General features: G+C 38.5%; 2 protein-coding genes across 2 annotated transcripts in view; one reads left to right on the top strand and one right to left on the bottom strand.

The window, feature by feature from the left end:
- Window positions 1-1,156: 1,156 nt before the first annotated feature.
- Window positions 1,157-11,482, bottom strand: LOC140921222 (trifunctional purine biosynthetic protein adenosine-3-like). Its single transcript, XM_073371204.1, has 12 exons — window positions 10,806-11,482; window positions 9,803-9,871; window positions 8,997-9,122; window positions 8,406-8,571; window positions 7,070-7,263; window positions 6,374-6,585; window positions 5,597-5,807; window positions 4,962-5,163; window positions 4,234-4,590; window positions 3,080-3,663; window positions 2,021-2,278; window positions 1,157-1,756 (listed from the first exon to the last, which is right to left on the bottom strand). The coding sequence occupies exons 1-12, from the start codon at window positions 11,343-11,345 to the stop codon at window positions 1,571-1,573; spliced, it is 3,105 nt and encodes a 1,034-aa protein (XP_073227305.1). The 5' UTR covers window positions 11,346-11,482; the 3' UTR covers window positions 1,157-1,570.
- An 87-nt stretch (window positions 11,483-11,569) lies between these two features.
- Window positions 11,570-17,126, top strand: part of LOC140921139 (uncharacterized) — a 12,908-nt gene continuing 7,351 nt past the window's right edge. The window contains exons 1-6 of the mRNA XM_073371106.1: window positions 11,570-11,768; window positions 11,907-11,977; window positions 13,782-13,915; window positions 14,299-14,414; window positions 14,989-15,094; window positions 15,192-15,249. Coding sequence (XP_073227207.1) covers window positions 11,710-11,768; window positions 11,907-11,977; window positions 13,782-13,915; window positions 14,299-14,414; window positions 14,989-15,094; window positions 15,192-15,249 — 544 coding nt within the window. The 5' untranslated portion in view covers window positions 11,570-11,709. The remainder of the gene's footprint in view (window positions 11,769-11,906; window positions 11,978-13,781; window positions 13,916-14,298; window positions 14,415-14,988; window positions 15,095-15,191; window positions 15,250-17,126) is intronic.

Raw genomic sequence — 17,126 nt, 5'->3', positions numbered from 1 at the left:
GGAGGGCCTTAAATGACCTGAAGAGTCGTCAAATTTGTGTTTGTGTGGTGGGGGAGGAAGGTGAATTTTTTGGGGGGGAGGGTGAGCCCCGTCAGGTTACATAGATCTTGATCTGGTGGTAGATTTCTTTTTCACCATATCCCACGTTGTGTAAAAAAAGAAAGCCCCTTACCCGTAACACCCTCTTCAGGAGTCCAGTGCTCTTTCAACTGACCTACAACGTCGGACGAAACCTGTTGAGACACATGGCAAAATGACCCTTTTCCTGTCATCTTGGCAAACATTAAAACCATTGCCAAATGAGTGCTTGTTTCCCCCCTCCCTTTATACAATGTTTAGTATTATGAAAAGAATTATTCGCGTTGGGTTTTAGACCGGAACAAGTTTCAATAGGAGGTGGGGAGGGGGCTAACTTTTTCTGTTTATAGGAGATGGTAATATGGCGCAAAAATTACAAAATGCCTATGAATTGTCTCAACACATTTGTCCAGAGTTGCAGCCAGAGAATTATTTCGCCACAGTACTCATTTCAACTCGAAGCAAAATTATTTTATCACTAATAAACAAAGGAAACTGGTTCTGCTGTGGGCTTTCACTGAGTACTGTTTATTTCACTTCCGATATACCGTTCCCTAAACTAGACACACATAAAACTTCCCGCAGCCATCCATGACCTTAGGCTTCATCATGTTTTGGTCCTCGGAATTTAACGAGCCGCAATTCATCAGTCTTTTTAAAGAAGCGTATATTTTATATCTTCTGTAAATGCATGCACGAGCTTATATCAGAGCAGCAATTGCGAATGCAACTTATTTAACTTTTGCCATGCCTGTACCGGCAAAGAAAAAAGAACTTTACACTGGGTTTTTTCCATGATAACTTGTCTGGGCTGCACTCTTATAGCAGAGCAAGTTATACAAAATGTCTGGTTAACTTATCTTTTCACAAAATCCTATTCGTTTAAAGGAGATAACAGCCATAACTTAGTCCTTGTACATAATATATAGGCACAAACTTTGGCAGTTTATCGACTGTGATAAACATGTGACCCCCTTCTTTATATAGCTTACAGTCAGCCCACACGGACTAGTCTGAAAAATTAATTATACGCACTTGCACGCGGAAGCTTTTATAAGTTCCTTCCCTTTGTTAGGGGCACCACTGTTTTTTTTTTTAAAAACAACTACAGTACCTACTATTCGTATGTACCACAAAGAGTACTGTCGTTGTTTCAAGGAAAGAGCGACAGATGTTTTACGCGTTTCATTTACACTTTGAGTCTAACCAAACGTTCACGACTACGTTAACACGCGTGCTTTGCAGTGTCTCCACATTATTTAACACTGTGACTGATAAAGTTAAAGCTGGAACTTTTTCCTACAATGGAGAGGTTCTGGAGATTAAGCACCCCAACAGCGACGGCGGTGAAATCGTCACTAAAAAGTGAATTTTTTTTTTCCTTGGCGACGTTGTGTTGGTTGCTTCATTTAACTTCTTATTAACCATGGCGCATTCTGTGGTTAAGGCGAATCGTCGAGTTACAGCGTCAATGTTTCCTTCTAGGTCATTGTCACCACATCCACTGTACTTTGTTCTCATCATTCAGTTTAATTCGTCCACTTGCCAGCAGTTCCATTGCTCGAGGGTACGCCCTATGTTCTGCACATTTTACCCGCTCCTGAAGTGTCTCCACAGTGTCACCGTTCAGTACAGGAACAGCTTCTTGTGTCACTATTGCACCCGCATCAACTTCTTCCTATAAAATACAAAAACAATATTTAACAGAACTGCTGCGATACGACTCCATAGCAAATCGTCATTAAAAATAAAAACATTCTTAGCAGCGGTTTTGAAACTATTAATCGAGCCCTACAAGGAGTCAATTCTCAAATCGCACTATACAAGAAAAGAGGCAATGAGAAACCTCCAGTTGACCGACTAAATGTCCTTCGGTCTCCAGGCGCAAGAGAGACTTGTAAGCGGGCCTTCAAAATCTTTGCAAGACCAGTCTACGTCTTACCGCAACAAAATGAACGGTGCAGCCTGATATACAAACTCCAGCCTCCAGTACCATCTTGTGTGCATGCATTCCTTTGAACGAAGGCAGCAAAGATGGGTGGATATTAAGCAGTCGGCCATTCCATTTGCGAACAAACTCTCCAGTCACTATTCTCATGAATCCTGCCAAACAAACCAGCTCCACACCGGCCTCTTCTAGAGCTGCATGTACTGCCATGTCAAAATCCAAACGGCTTTTAAAATCCTTGTGTTTGATTACCTGGAAGAAAAATGGCATAGAACAGAACAAAAGAGAAATTTTACTTCAGGTTTCCCGGCAACAACGCATGGATGATGACCTCTCAGTGGAAGAGCCACCCAGGTAACAATAAGTAATAAAAATCCCAACTGGCAAAAGAACACCAGTTGGCTATTTGCAAGTCACGTAACTTCATTCACCTGTCATACCTATTATTTAGGCTAAGGAAAATGTAACACTGACTTTGACAGCGAAGTTACCTAACTGTTACTAATTCCTCACTTGTCAAGTAACAATTTTAATATGACAAAGTGGAAGACCTTTTTAAAGGTGAAAAAGGCCCTTTAAGAAAATGAGTTCCTCTAAAACTCACTTAACAGTCTTAGTAGAAAACCTGCTGGTGATGTCAGTAGGGACCTTACTGAGATCAGAGGACGGAGACGGCGGCGAAAACATCGCCTAAAAAGTGAATTCCCGTTCATTCAATCGTCATCGCGACAGTTCCAACTAACTCACTTTGTCAAATGTAGGCGAACTCTCCTAGAGTTGAATTCCTAAAATCCATATCCAATTTCAGAAAGAGAAAGAAAATTTCGTAGCGGCTTGTTTACGTCCTCCCTAAAACGTGAAATTAGGCATTTTCAGGTCGTAGTCGCGCTGTGACGGCAGAGCGTGATGCACGTGAAAAAGCTAATCTTAACCTATTGCTCTTTTGACGTTCCCGTTGTCGTCGCCGTCGTCGCATCTTAAGGTCCCTATTGATAATTGATACAGAGACACCTGTGTTAACTCAGAGGACTCCTATACCGAGAATAAACTTACTTTAGTAGGTATACCAGCTGCCTCAGCACGCTTTAATCCCTGAACCCCAGGTATGTTTGAAATCACTAGCACAATGTTAGCGCTACTGTCCCGCCGTAAACTTTGGTCAATCAAGGCTTGCAAATTTGTACCAGAGCCAGAGATGAGAACACCCACTTTCATCTGTGGGCTTTTATTTTCTTCTCGCTCACTGCTTAGTTTTGGCCTTTTCACTGGACCATTAACAGTTCTTTTTGCGTCTTGAACTTTTATGTCAGCCTTCTCCGCAGACTCACTGAGCACTTCTTCAAGATTACTTATTGTCACTTTTCCGCCGTTGTCCTCGCACCGAGTAATACTGCCAATAACCCAGGCTTGTTCATTGGATGCCTTTAATTGCTCCAAAACAGACGAAGCAACTCCTTTTTCAACAACAAGAACTGCGCCAACACCACAGTTAAATGTCCTCGCCATTTCCTTACCGGGAACATTTCCTTGGCCAAAAATCCAGCCAAACACAGGAGGCATGGTCCATGATCTAGCATCTATTGATACTCCAACTCCATGGGGAAGGATTCGTGGGATGTTTTCAATCAAGCCTCCACCTGGAAAAAGGAAAGGGAAACATAAAGTTCAAACGCGCCTGGTTATTATATGCCATTTGAACTATACCATTTACCAAGTACTTACTAGAGGTTAAAATGCTTGCGTTAAAAAAGTCTTACAATTTGGAGCATTCTATCCGACAGTAATATACCAACAACAGTATAGTCGACTTAAGAGTGACTGACAGAATAACGATAGACTGCAAAATAGTCGGTTTTTTTCTCAAAATCAGTAAAGAAATCGGTAACGCGTGGTGTAAGAGTCTTACGTCCGTAGGGCGTCTCTCCCCAGTCTCGCTCTCTGTTTTCAGCCTCATTCCAGACCTTTTGTTTGACTGCTCGCTCGTTCTTGAATACGCAAAAATACGGACTGTTTTGCAGTCTAGAATAACGACAGTAAGAAGCAAGGATTGGCATTGTTGGTTAGTGCGCAGCCTGCTGTGCAATACGCACCAAGGTTTGATTTCAGATGTGTTCATAATAGCAATAATATAATGTAGCTTCTGTAATACAAATGAAACAAGAAAAAAGTCTAAAGAAGGAGAAAAAACTAACATGAGCAAATCTAACCTGTTATATGTGCAAAAGCCTTGATTTTGCCACTATGCATCAGGGGAAGAACAGACCTACAGTAAATCCTTGTGGGAGTAAGAAGAGCTTCACCAAGTCTGGTAACAGACTGTAAACCTTCAGTGGTGGTGAATGGACTAGGCGAAGTGTAGTTTAGCCCACAATCATCAATAATTCGCCTCACTAAACTGAAACCATTACTGTGAATACCAGAAGAGGCTAAGCCAATTACAACATCATCTTGTGTAATGGTTTGGGATTTAGGCAAAACCTTATCACGTTCCACAGCACCAACAGCAAACCCAGCAACGTCGTATTCACCTGAGGAGTACATTCCTGGCATTTCAGCCGTTTCACCTGTGATAAAAGCAGTGGAACAACACAATGCATCACACCTCACATAAAATAAACTACGAATAACAACTTTTCCTTGTCTACAGGTTATGTGGTGAACCACATTTCGCATATTCTGAATGGGGAAAATTGTGCCCATCAAGATTGTTGGCTGTGATTTGTTTCTGCCGTGACACCATTCATGGTTCCTGTAGGGTCCCACAATCTAATGTGATCAGATCTAGAAATATTTTTCAGTAGTGTTACATCTGTATTTTTCTCTTACATTGTCTCCCTACAACGCTAGGGAGAATGAAATTTATGCAGGTTGTGGCATGAGTCAAGACTTCAACCTATTAACCAAATCGTCATAACTGAACGCAAAATTTATTTACCTCCCAAAAGAGCACATCCAGCAGCAGAACAGCCTTGAGCAATACCACAAATCACTTCTTTAGCCACAGCCACATCCAGTTTGCCTGTAGCAAAATAGTCTAAGAAGTAAAGGGGTTCAGCACCATGGGCAAGGATGTCATTCACACACATGGCAACGAGATCAATTCCTACTGAGCTGTGTATGCCAACAGACTGAGCAACCTGCAATCAACAAATCTGTAGTTTACACACTAAACTCAAATGCTGTGGAAATTTTTCCTGACTCATCTGATAAACGGCCATCAAACTCCATTTGCTATTGTCAAGGTTGTTATAGTGCCTTGAACTAAAAATTGGCATGGTACCTAAACAGTACGTTGTCTTCCAGAAACCAAAAAGTAAAGGACATACCAAATTTACGTTGTAGTAGTACTTTAAACTAGCCAGAAAGTTCCTCGAACTTATTTATGCCTGAAGATGTATGAAATAACTGGTTTCTCAAAAAGTTCAAATAATGATACGACCTTATTATTTTTGTATACTTTTCTTTTAGTATAGTTTTCAACCAACAATAATTTATATCCAATACACAAAGACAATTCTTTATAACAGTGTCTTATATCTGAGGGGATGGTAACAATAACTGGTCAAAAACCTTCAGCTTAGTTCCCACTCCGTCTGTGCCAGTGACAAGTAAGGGGTCTTTGAACCCAGCGGCTTTGAGATCAAAGAATCCTCCAAACCCTCCCAAGTCTGCTGTGCAGCCTGTACGAGCAGTTGATGAAGCCAAGGGCTTGATAGCATTCACCAGCAAGTTACCAGCATCTATATCCACTCCAGCATCTGAATAAGTTAGGCCGTTTCTCCTGTTGGGTTAAAAATCAATCAGCTTATGAACTGGTTTCTTGGGAAGTTCAAATGCAAAATCTCCTCATTTTTGGGCAAAGTCATTATGATAATTTGAGTTATTAAAGCCAGTACTTTGTCCATAGTTAAATTTTGTGGAGAAGAGCCGAGAAAACTTTTTGCCTTCAAAGTAAGTGAAGATTCTTATTTGAAACTCTACATTTAAGAATTACATCGTGACCTAAGAAAGTAGCTGATATCTTGCAAACACACCAATCGTTTCCCTGCAAAATTATGTCTGTGAAACGAGCACAAAAATCTAATACTCATGATGCGCCACTACCCAGAAGTCATTTCAGATAAAAACTATTGGTGGCATTGCAAAATGTTGGCCGATTTGCTGATGAAAATGTAACTACACAGATATTCTTAAACACAGGTTAAAATTTCTCATGCCTTAGATATGTTAGACCTCCAACAACACATCAGAGGCTCACTTTTTACCAAAAGTAAGACACTGATGAAGTACTATAGTAGTCACTCAAACTACAAACGTGTTTGGTATTAATTGCCTACTTTTGCATACCTAAAAACTCTGGCTGCTATGTCAGTTCTGTACTGCATACCATCAAAAGTAATCTTCTTGATACTTTGATAAGCTGTTTTCTGAGCATCATGTATAGTCTGAGCCATTCCAACAACTGCAATGACCCTCCCTCCAGACGTTACCACATCCTCATCACTGCCAGATTTCTTAACAGCTGTCCCAGCATGAAATAGCACCACATTTTCTTCCTCCTTTGCAAAGAAAGTAATTTAAAAAATACAACCTTTTGCTGAAGAAATCACCTTTACTTCTAGATGTGAAGGACTCACTTACTATAGATGCCCCTCTTGGTAAAAAAAGCAAGTCATCTTCACAGGCATGAAAATTGTTTTAATGGTAGTAAATTTTAAATACCGGTAGCTATAATGGTATCCATTTCTTAATCTGTGTTGATTGAGATTTACACTAGACTTTGTTGATAAAGGTTTCAATTACTTACAATCAAGCCAAGATGTCAGTTGTTGAAAAAACATTCTAAGAAAATTTTGTGTGACTCAACATGTTATTTTTTCCTATTAGAAAATTTACAGCTCTCAAAGGGGTGAAGGGGCTAATTCCAATGATTGCTTTAGCCTTCAATTAATTAGCTATCAATAAACTCTGTGTGCAGCAGACAGATGAATTTGTTTCGGAGGGTGTTCAACTTGTGGTCTGATTCCAGATACTGACACATACCGTTAAATCATTCAATCCCTGGATAACACAGCCTTTCTTAACAGGACCTGGATACCCACCACTGGCTGCTACTACACCCACTGCAAATCTGTCTGTGTGCCAGGAGGGAAGAGACAAGCTAAGGTCACCATTCACACATTCCATTAACGTTGCATATAGATCACTCTTCAGCAGTGGCAGAATTACTTGTGTTTCTAAAGTAAAGTTGATTGATCCATTTAACAGGAAGCTTATAATAAGCAAAGACATTTTTGAGCACATACATGAACCAGACGTGGACTTTTTGCATCCTGCAGGGCTGTCAAAGAGTTTTTAAGTAGCAGGCTGATAATGAATAGTAGGTGGCTTTCGAATTCGCACCAAAGGCACAAGGTTTTCAGGGCCGAGGCATTTAGGGGCATTTTGAAATTTAGAGTCTCAGAAATGCCATTTCCAGGGGTTTTCAAGAGGTATTTTTCACTGCAGAAGCCATGTTGTTTAGTCAGAATACATGCAAGACTGAGAAGAATGCCGTTGAAATGTCCCAGGCGTTCCACAACATCGCACGGTTCGAATGTTTCACAGATCTAAACCTGTTTAAATATGCGTTCAATGTCATTCAAAACAGGGGAACAAATGCTTTACAAATTTTATTCAATGGTGCTACTTGTATTTTTTGTTAGCAGTTATGGTAGAAGGAGATGAAAGTAGCCGGCTGAGGATGGCTAACTAGCCAGTGGTTTTGACTGGCTTCCAGCCCTAATTGGCAGCCCTGATACATAAACCGGAAGTGGATTTGTATGGGAAAATCATTTTTTGTCACCCAGTCACGCTTTAATGGCTTTCCATACAAATCCTTGTAAACTGTCGTGAAATATTCCCTTAAGCATTACAGGGATTAAATCTCCTTTTAATAGAAAACAGGCAGTTTGAGTCCTTAAATGGGTAAGGGAAAGATTTAACAACAGTTATTTACAAGGATTTGTATGGAAAACCACTCAAGCGTGACTGGGTGGCAGGAGTTGTTTTTCTCACACAAATCCTTCTAATTTTTGGCGGCTATCGCAATCGCTACTTTTGAGAAAGGGCTGAAAATTTATAGGCTGCCTAATTTTAATATGCTCTTTCAGTTCGTGGTAGCAAAGTTTTCAAAAGCGAACTGTTATCCTCTTTACCGAAAGTTGATCACATGATCGACTAATGCAAAGGGCTAATGTGGCATCTGTCCTTAAAAATGTAACAAGACAAAAATTGACATGTTCCTGGCAACCTGGGTCAAGATTCTCCCATAAAGACCCCCTATGTGTAAATATCTACTAACTAAAAAATGCTTAAAAAGGTAGCAAAGTTGCCTCACCTGGGTCACCAAAGCGGCAATTAAACTCTAATACTCTAGGTCCTTGAGCTGTTAACATTACTCCTGCAAATAGCACTCCAACAAAAGCACAGCCTTCTTCTCGCAAGCCATCAACTGCCTTTTGGAGGACATCTCTGGTAATTTCTTCTTTGTGTTTCATGGAAATCTAATAAAGTATCAGGTAAGTGAAGGAGTGATGTTACTGGCTGATAGACCTATTAAGGATCAACACAGTCAAAGCCTGTTTGAGGACAATGAGGGGCCATAGAAAGTGCCCATAATGATGGGGTGTCTGTATTAAGTGGTTTTAATTCAGAGAATATGTAAGAAAGGGTTTAATCCATGCACAAAGCAAACTGTCTGTATTAAATGGGTGTCTGTTAAGCAGGGTTTGACCATATCAAGAATTTATGAAGCAATGTATTTATCCAATAAAATAGTGAACTTTTGGATCAAGGCTTGTTGCTAATCTTGCAGGGCGGTTTTTCACAAAAAAAGGCATTTCAACCAAAGAAATTGTCATCTACGAAAAATTCACTTTTGCAGGAAATTGTATAAAATCTAATTTACCCATAGCAGAACATGACTCACCTGAGGGCACGGTGCATATGCACCCATCCCGCCAGTGTTTGGTCCTTGATCATTGTCTAATAACCGCTTGTGATCTTGGGCTGGAGGCATAACTGCAACAGTTTTACCATCAGTGAAACAAAGCACCTGCAACAAATTTACAAGTCACTCAAACAATTATTTTTAAAAGCATTCAGTAATTGTCCAGCTGGGCAGTCGCAGACACTCATAAGAGGTGTTCCTGGTACTACAATTACCACAGGGTTCTATAGCGTTACTTTGTTTATTTTTAGGTAGCAGGTATGGAGTTGTTAGTAGGTGTTTCAGCCAGATACATATGCTGGTTATTGCATCTCACCTTGCACAGATAATGAGTCGTAATTGTCATATCAACAGCGTAGAAATGATTATAGAAAACAAAGGCTTCCAAAAAGTTAGTCATTTTTACACAAGGCATGTAACATTATACCTGGACACTGCGCCTATGACTGGCCAATCTGTTTAAACCCATCCTATAATAAGTTAGCCAATTATTGGCTAATTTTATTGTCATAAAACTACCAAACTATGCAGCCATGAAATACATGGCAAAGGTATTATCAAAACAAAACAGTCCCAATTATAAAAATTAAACTAACAATATGAAAAACAGTATAAAGGAAGCCATTTTTCTGGCATTGAATGAGTTAATTCTTCCTTTTCCATGTCTCATGTATACCAGCCTTGTATCTAAATGGTCTGAAAGTTCAGCAAAAAAAGCAAAACAAAACAAAAACATGTTCCTCATCTTGTAGTGTGCAGTACTATTCAACATTGTGGATACTTACAGAAACCTCCTCTCCTTCTAACTTTTCCTCTATCACTATTGTTGAACCAGCCTCCCCAAAAATTTTGTCCTGTAAAAAATAATGATGATGATATGGTACATATATGGTACAAAGAACTCACCATAAGGATGTCAAAAGTGAAAACATTTTTGAAATATGCCTATCCAGTCAAAAGATATAGCGTTTTCACACCATTTTGTACTATTTTTAGTAACAAAATGGTGGAAAATTGAACTTTCAAAACGCTATATCTTTTGAGTAGGCATATTTCAAAAATGTTTTCACTTTTGACATCCTTGTGATGACTTCTTTCAGAAACCATCATTAGATATCCCTTTATACTAAGAACAAAATTTGGTGAGAAATTTGAGAAGACATTTTCCTACCAAAAATGTCAAAATCTGAAAAACAAAAAACACACATTTTTTTGGAATGGTGAGTTCTATATTGTTTAAAAATTTCAAGTGAATCGCGTTAAAACTAAAAAAGATGAATGAAGGTGAGCGTTTTTGATATGCCCACCACGGCAAAGCTCCATAGTTCCAGACATCATTACAATGGTAGAAGGAGGTTCAGTGGAGGAGTTAATGTATCATTAAAGGTCAAAATAAAAATTATAATAAAGAAAGAATTTCTGACTAAAAATACATTGTAATCAAACAATCGATAATAATTCCTTTTTTAAAAAGACTCAAACAAACCAATCAAACTGATTCATCAACTGATTAAGTTTGATTGTGTTTAGTAATCAGTCTTACCAAAGAGCTTAATTATGATCGCGTTTATAATTAACAACTATTAAACCTGGCTGAAATCAACTGGGTAAATCAGTCAAAGGGATTACCGGTAATCTGAATCAACGGTTCGATTGAATTATTTTTGCCAATAGGGCTCGACTGAATTATTACTCAGTTTTGCTCTATTGAGTGCACTGGGTTTAATGCAAGTGCCAACTCCTCTTTTCTCTCTCCCTTCTCACTTTTAAAACAGGTAATCAAATTACCTGTAGCATCTCCTTGACAGCTTTGACAGCTTGTTCTTTACTATTTGCCACAACGACTCCTTTTCCAGCCGCCAGACCACTTGCCTTCACCACCAAAGCATCATAATCAGCCAACTCAATATGTTTACACGCTTCTTCAGGATCCGTAAAAGCTTGCCAACGAGCTGTAGGGATGTTGTGTCTTTGCATGAAACCCTTCGCGAAATGTTTGCTAGATTCGATTCTAGCCGCGGCGCGACTTGGACCAAAACATGGAATGTTATTGTCCCTTAGAGCGTCGCCGAGGCCATTGGCTAGTGGTGCTTCGGGCCCAATTATAACAAAATCCACCTTGTTATCAACGCAGTACTTCACAATGCTTTCGTTATCATTTTGATTAAGTTTTGATGGAGAAACATTCTCTATTTTCGACTTCAGTCCAAAGGTTCCCGCGTTTCCCGGCCCTACAAATATTTTACCAACATGATTTGATTGGGCGAGTTTCCATGCAATAGCATGCTCTCTTCCTCCTCCGCCAATGACTAAAACTTTATCTCCCATGACTTTAACGCAGCAGCTGTCCTTGGATCGATCTTAACGGTTTTTCAAAGAGTATTACTCTGAGCCCGTGGCAGAAAATGAGTGACTTTTTGAGCGCAAATGGCGCGCTTCTTGACCACGTTGTATCGGCTCAGCCACCAAGCCTTCAACACTTAGGCGAGGCAAACTTGGTCCCAGTTCACCAACCGAAGCGTTGTCAAGGAAACAAAGCACTTCCAATCAATTATCACGTGACTTCTTCGTAAGAACTAGAAAGTGATCAAAATCACAAAATGAACTCGAGATTGGCCAGTGTTTATGAATATTGCAAGCGTTGCTTGTCTCTTCTTGCAGGTGACATTTCAAGGTTGACACTTTGTCAGTGATGATCGGTCTTATGGCAAACTGTTTTTCATGGTTGAAGAGAAGAAGGGAGCCATGGAAGTAAGTTGACACTTCTGTATATAAGCTTAAAATGTGTGCTTTTTTCTCACTAGTAACTATGATGTCGAAATATTTGGGTAAGCGTATCTTTTTTCTCTCAGGTTTAATATTAAATTACTGCCCCATGTTATTTTACAGGAAGGTTACCATTTTGATGGTTGGTTTGGATAACGCGGGGAAAACGTCAACAGTTGCCGATTTAACGGGAGGTTCGTTTTCAATTACATTTTTTTTCTTACTGATAAGCTTACATTGCTTTTGATGGTGAGAAAGTTAAGCTTTCTCTGTAGATGAGGCAGCTCATACCGAATAATACTGACACTTCTTAAATACACAAATAAATCTTAGAAGGAGATACACTATTCCCGGCACGATAGCCATCTTCCGCCGAAAACGTTCTTCCGAGAACGGATGGTAACCTCTTAATAATGGTGTCCCTTTTAATTAGATTTAAGTTAAATTTGAAAAATAAGCTTAAGGTCATATTTAAGTTACGGATCGCGGGGTGCTATCTTAATTTAATAGACCAAAGCAAATGTTTGTATTCTTGTCTGATCAAGGAACTGGAAAAACAAAAGTGGTTTAATATGGTCATCTTTTGGTTCTTGGGGAGAAGTAGTAAATAAACTACATGGATGAAAACGTTGTGTATTTCAGTAACTGTAGTATTGCCTTTTATTTGTGTGCCTTGGGTTACCAGACTCCTCACAGCTGAGCAGCTGTTGTCAAGAATGTGTTAAATTTGCAAGCAGACTTCTACAACTGGAGTGATTTGTTCACAAACCTTCAAGTGATGATGATGAAAATTAAAAATTATTACTCGATCCCAAATGGGCTCTGAGTCAATGGCCCATGAGGCTGAAGGCCGAATGGGCTATTGATTCAGAGGCCATGAGGGTGAGAGGAATAATTGTTTCAGTAAAATCCAACTAGTTGGTCAAAAATATCGAGACAAACCAACTTTAGCTAGCAAAACGCAATTCAGCCACTATTGTTTTGGTTTTCAAAGCAGGCGCTTTTCACTGCTAGTGGGCTATGTAACATATAGCCTAGTAGTAGCTCAACCAATCAGAATCAGCATTGATAATAGACCACTAGTTGGATTTTACTAATAAGTACTAGTAACAGTGCTGAGTGGAGTCCATATAGCAGGAGTCCGATTTGTTTAATCACGAGTATAATTACAGACCAAACTGGATGACACAACATTCTGTTACCAATTAATCATGACTTTAACAAAATTTGTGATATATAAGGCTCTTTTTAAAATCAAAACACAAGAAATTCCAAGATTTTTTTGCTAGCAATGAAAAAAAAGCCATTTAAGCACGCACATGATGTCGTGTACTGTCCAGTTACTTAGGCATGACGCGTACTGTCCTATTAAGGCTGAAATCAGAGCAGTTGATAACCAATCAGATTTGAGAATTTTGTTATAGTTATTATAATAGTAATAACAATAATGATAATGTTACAATAAAGGTTTCTTAAAATAATGTTACCATAAAGGAAGGGAGAAACAGAGATTTTAATGGCCAAAAGCCATTTCATCAAATATCTTTAAGCAGCATCCTGAGCTTACTGGCACTGCATTTTCAGTGAAGAGGTTACGCTCAAAATTAAAACAACTTCAGGTTGATTCCCAATAAAATATTATTATTTCCCCTGTTTCCAATTCCTAATTCATAATTATAAGGGCTGGAAGACAAAAGAAATTTGATCATATACATGTGCGAACTGGCGTGTAATAAGTAGTAAAATTGTTTTTAATTATTAAATTCAGACGCGATGTATAAAGGCTACAAATTTTTAACTTAACGACCTGTAACCTATTCTCCCCATATTACATTAAACATGCCCAACAGTGTTTTTTTAGGGACTACATGTACCCCCGTCCTCTAGACTGCCAGGGAATGCTTTATTTGCTTGAGCAAAGTGATGGGTAACAATGGAAGTATTACATGGGTTTTTATGGAAACCCTGTCATAATTAATTTCTTTTTTTATTTCACAGAAACTACAGATGGAATAACCCCAACAATTGGATTTTCGAATTCTTCCTTCTCTCTGCATAGATTTCATGTTTCTCTCTTTGATGTTGGTGGTGGAGCGAGAATAAGGGCCATATGGAAAAATTATTATGCAGAGGTTAGAAATTATGAAAATAATTCTTAGCTTCTCTAGTGTAGAGGTGGATCAAGATCAGGCAGTGTCACACAAAATACCCCAGTGGCCCTTTTTAGATTTTACCAAGACACATCTAGAGTGGGGGAAGGGCTGGCAGTGAAAAGACTTAACATCAGCACATGAATGGCAACATGAGTGAAATGATTTGACCTTAGTGAAAGCACTGTAAAATTGCTGAATTCCTGCAAATGCTCTAAGACAATTCCACTAATATGATTAATAAAGGAGAATGCAGGTCAGCATTGTCTTCTGTTTAATCTCTCCTCAGACATCTCTTTAATACCTCAGTTTGAATAACAATGCAGCTGAGGTCTGATTGTTTGTGTATTTTTTCCTTTTTTCAGTCATATGGGATAGTATTTGTTGTAGATGCTAGTGATGAAGACAGGCTTGAAGAATGTAAGAAAATACTTCATGAAACCGAAATGCAGCCTCGAGTGGCAGGGAAACCTCTTCTTATGTAAGTTACTTAAAATACAAGAAATATTGCATTTAGCTAGGTTGTTACTTAAATTTATTCTTAGCTTCTTATTAGTCAAAATCAGAAACTCATAAGGCAACAATATCCTGCTCAGTGTTTCAGTAAGATTCCTGGTTTCAACCTTTCAAAGCTTTCTCGCCTTTCGGGAGTTTTTTTCCCTGTTTGTCAGCCATTTTTTTAAGCGGGCACGGGAACCTGAAGTAAAACTATGTCACGTTGTTTACGAAGTTTGATTGGTCAGTTATCTCTTCTTCTCGTTCCAAATATGGTACTTTTGAAAATGAATAATCACGAGCATCAGACAAAGCAAACATATGAGAGTTACACTTTTCAACCCCTTATGAGTTTCTGTCAAAATTTAAATCTTGTCTCATATTACACACTTGCTGTTGAATTCTAGATTTAAGAAAGGGATATTGCCAGAGGAAATTTAAATATTAATATTAATATTAATATGTGACATGGAATTTCACTGTCAAATTATTTTGTAAATGGATCAGACACTTATTTTTGGACTATGAACCTACAACCTCCAAATATTTCTTTTGCATAGACTTGGCAATAAACAGGACTGTGATGGAGCACTGAATGAAAATGATTTACAACGACGACTTGAGTTAGATACACTTGTGGACAGATACAAGTGCCCCTGCGAAGTTGTAAGTTTTTATCTACAGTACACAAAACTTTGTGTTGTGTGATGTGCAAAATTGTAAGAGTTCTGTAGTTAAAGGTTGGTTTCTTTTTCTTTTTTAGTTTTGTTGTACAGCAGTGCTTGGTAAAGGAAATAAAGTAGACAGGCAAATTAAGAAAGGTTAGTAGATATAGGTAACCTTTTAAGCTGTTAGAGTTTTATCATTACAAAATAATTTTTTTTTCTTTTTTATATTAATGCTTCATAAAGCAGAGTAAGGATTAAGGAAATGATCAAACAAGATAAATTTTTCATGTGGTATTTTAATAACTTTCCCCTCCTTTTCTGTAACGTTCAGGGGCAACAGGAAGAGTTCAAAATGATTAAATGGTATTAGGGCTTGAAGGGTTCATATGGATCAAATAGTCATATAGCAGGTTGGCAGGCTTAATTGGTAGAGGGCTGGCTTCAGAACAGGTTCCAAATGCATACCCAAGGTCTTTAAATAACTGAGAAAGAAGGTATTGCCTTTACCCTGCAAAATAAAAAGTTTTGTCATTTATGTGAAAATATAGGAATGGTAGACCTGTATCAAGCAGGTGAAAATTAATGTTAAAAACAGCATCTTCAGTTTCCAGAAGTAGTCATAGTACAGTAAGTTTCTTCTTATAAGCCCTGGGTTCATATAAAAGGGGTTAAATGAGGAACGCCTACTGTACAAATGGACTGAAAAAAGTGTTTGAAAACAATCTGCTTAGCAGTGCTGATCAAAATACTTTTTGAGTTTACTCATTTTTTAGCTTTATAGCGAAATTCGTTTTATCGCGCTGTGCATTTTGCATATTTTGGGTTTTTCTGTTCCGTCAATCATCTTAGCGGACCTCTTAGTAAACACATATTTACTTGCATGAGTTCAAAACGTCATGGTTTGTGATTCGTGATTGGTGGATTTCGATCCGTTTTGTTTGTTTCATGTTGAAGGTTCGTTGCTTTGTGATCATCCTGTTTTGGGCAATTATTGACTAGTTAAGTTTGCTTTGCAGATTTTTATGATCTTTCTCATTCTTCTCACTTGCAAGAATAAAGCAACGCCTGCCTCCTTCCGTCGGCAAAAAATCCACTCACCATTGTGATTTCCTTCGCTTCTCTTGAGCAGTCTAGAGTCATTGTCAGCCAAGCTGGATGTGCATGTTACATTGTGATTTGCATTAACCCCACCTTCACTAAAATGATTCATGGAACAGAAAAACCCAAAATCCCTTTGAAGTTTGCAAAACACGCAGCACGATACAACGAATTTTGCTGTAAAACATCAAGAAAAGTAGAATTTATTTCAGTACAAGGTAGAAGGGGGCTTGTTCAACCCAGAGGGGCTTATAACCAGGTGTATTTTTCTTTTTGTTTGCTTTCAAATGGCAGCTCAATTTTCACTGCTATTACATGTATCTCACATGTGCCTTCACTTCTAAAAATTAAAAGAAAGTTTCAAAAGGACTATTAACAGGAGACCATATGTGAACATTTTCGCTTTCAAAGCGCAGGCTTTGTTTATACTAAAGTGAACGAGTCTCACCCAATGCATGGAGTGGTAATTTTTAATTTGAAAGAGTGCGTTCTCACAACAGGTTCATAATATTTCTCGACTTGAGATCTGAAACTCAAAACTTGATTCTTGAGACTCGTGATGCTGCCTCGATTCGCAAAAGTTTCAAGAATCAAGTCTTGAGTCACGAGTGACGGTCAACTTACTCTTGTGCATTACTCCAGATGGGTCTATATAAAATATAAAGTCATGTAATGCTAAGTGGCAAAGGCAACGAGAATGGTGAAAAAACAACAATTTATAGGCGTAGGGTAATTAGCAAAAAAGCAACTTTGCACCCGCAGCACACTTTTTTTAATTTGTGCCATTGTTTTGCAAGACTACAACGTGAAACTTCCTAGTTACACGTTTTATGGAGGAAATGTCGTACATGTTCTTGTTCTCTTTTTTTTCACTGCTGCTCATTTTCACCTTGGTGACCACTAGCATTTCTCATTCTCACCATTGCTACAAA

Source organism: Porites lutea, chromosome 1, assembly GCF_958299795.1.
Source record: "Porites lutea chromosome 1, jaPorLute2.1, whole genome shotgun sequence".
Taxonomy (NCBI): Eukaryota; Metazoa; Cnidaria; class Anthozoa; order Scleractinia; family Poritidae; genus Porites; species Porites lutea.
The sequence above is the reverse complement of the archived record's forward strand: the minus strand, read 5'-3'. Positions and strand labels throughout refer to the sequence as shown.

Excerpts from the sequence above, each read along its gene's own strand:
- LOC140921222 (XM_073371204.1), bottom strand. The coding sequence starts at position 11,345 with ATGGGAGATAAAGTTTTAGTCATTGGCGGAGGAGGAAGAGAGCATGCT. Across the intron at positions 9,123-9,802 it reads TAGAAGGAGAGGAGGTTTCT|GTGCTTTGTTTCACTGATGG; the intron begins GTAAGTATCCAC and ends AATTTGTTGCAG. Across the intron at positions 2,279-3,079 it reads CAGCTGGTATACCTACTAAA|GTAATCAAACACAAGGATTT; the intron begins GTAAGTTTATTC and ends TTTTTCTTCCAG.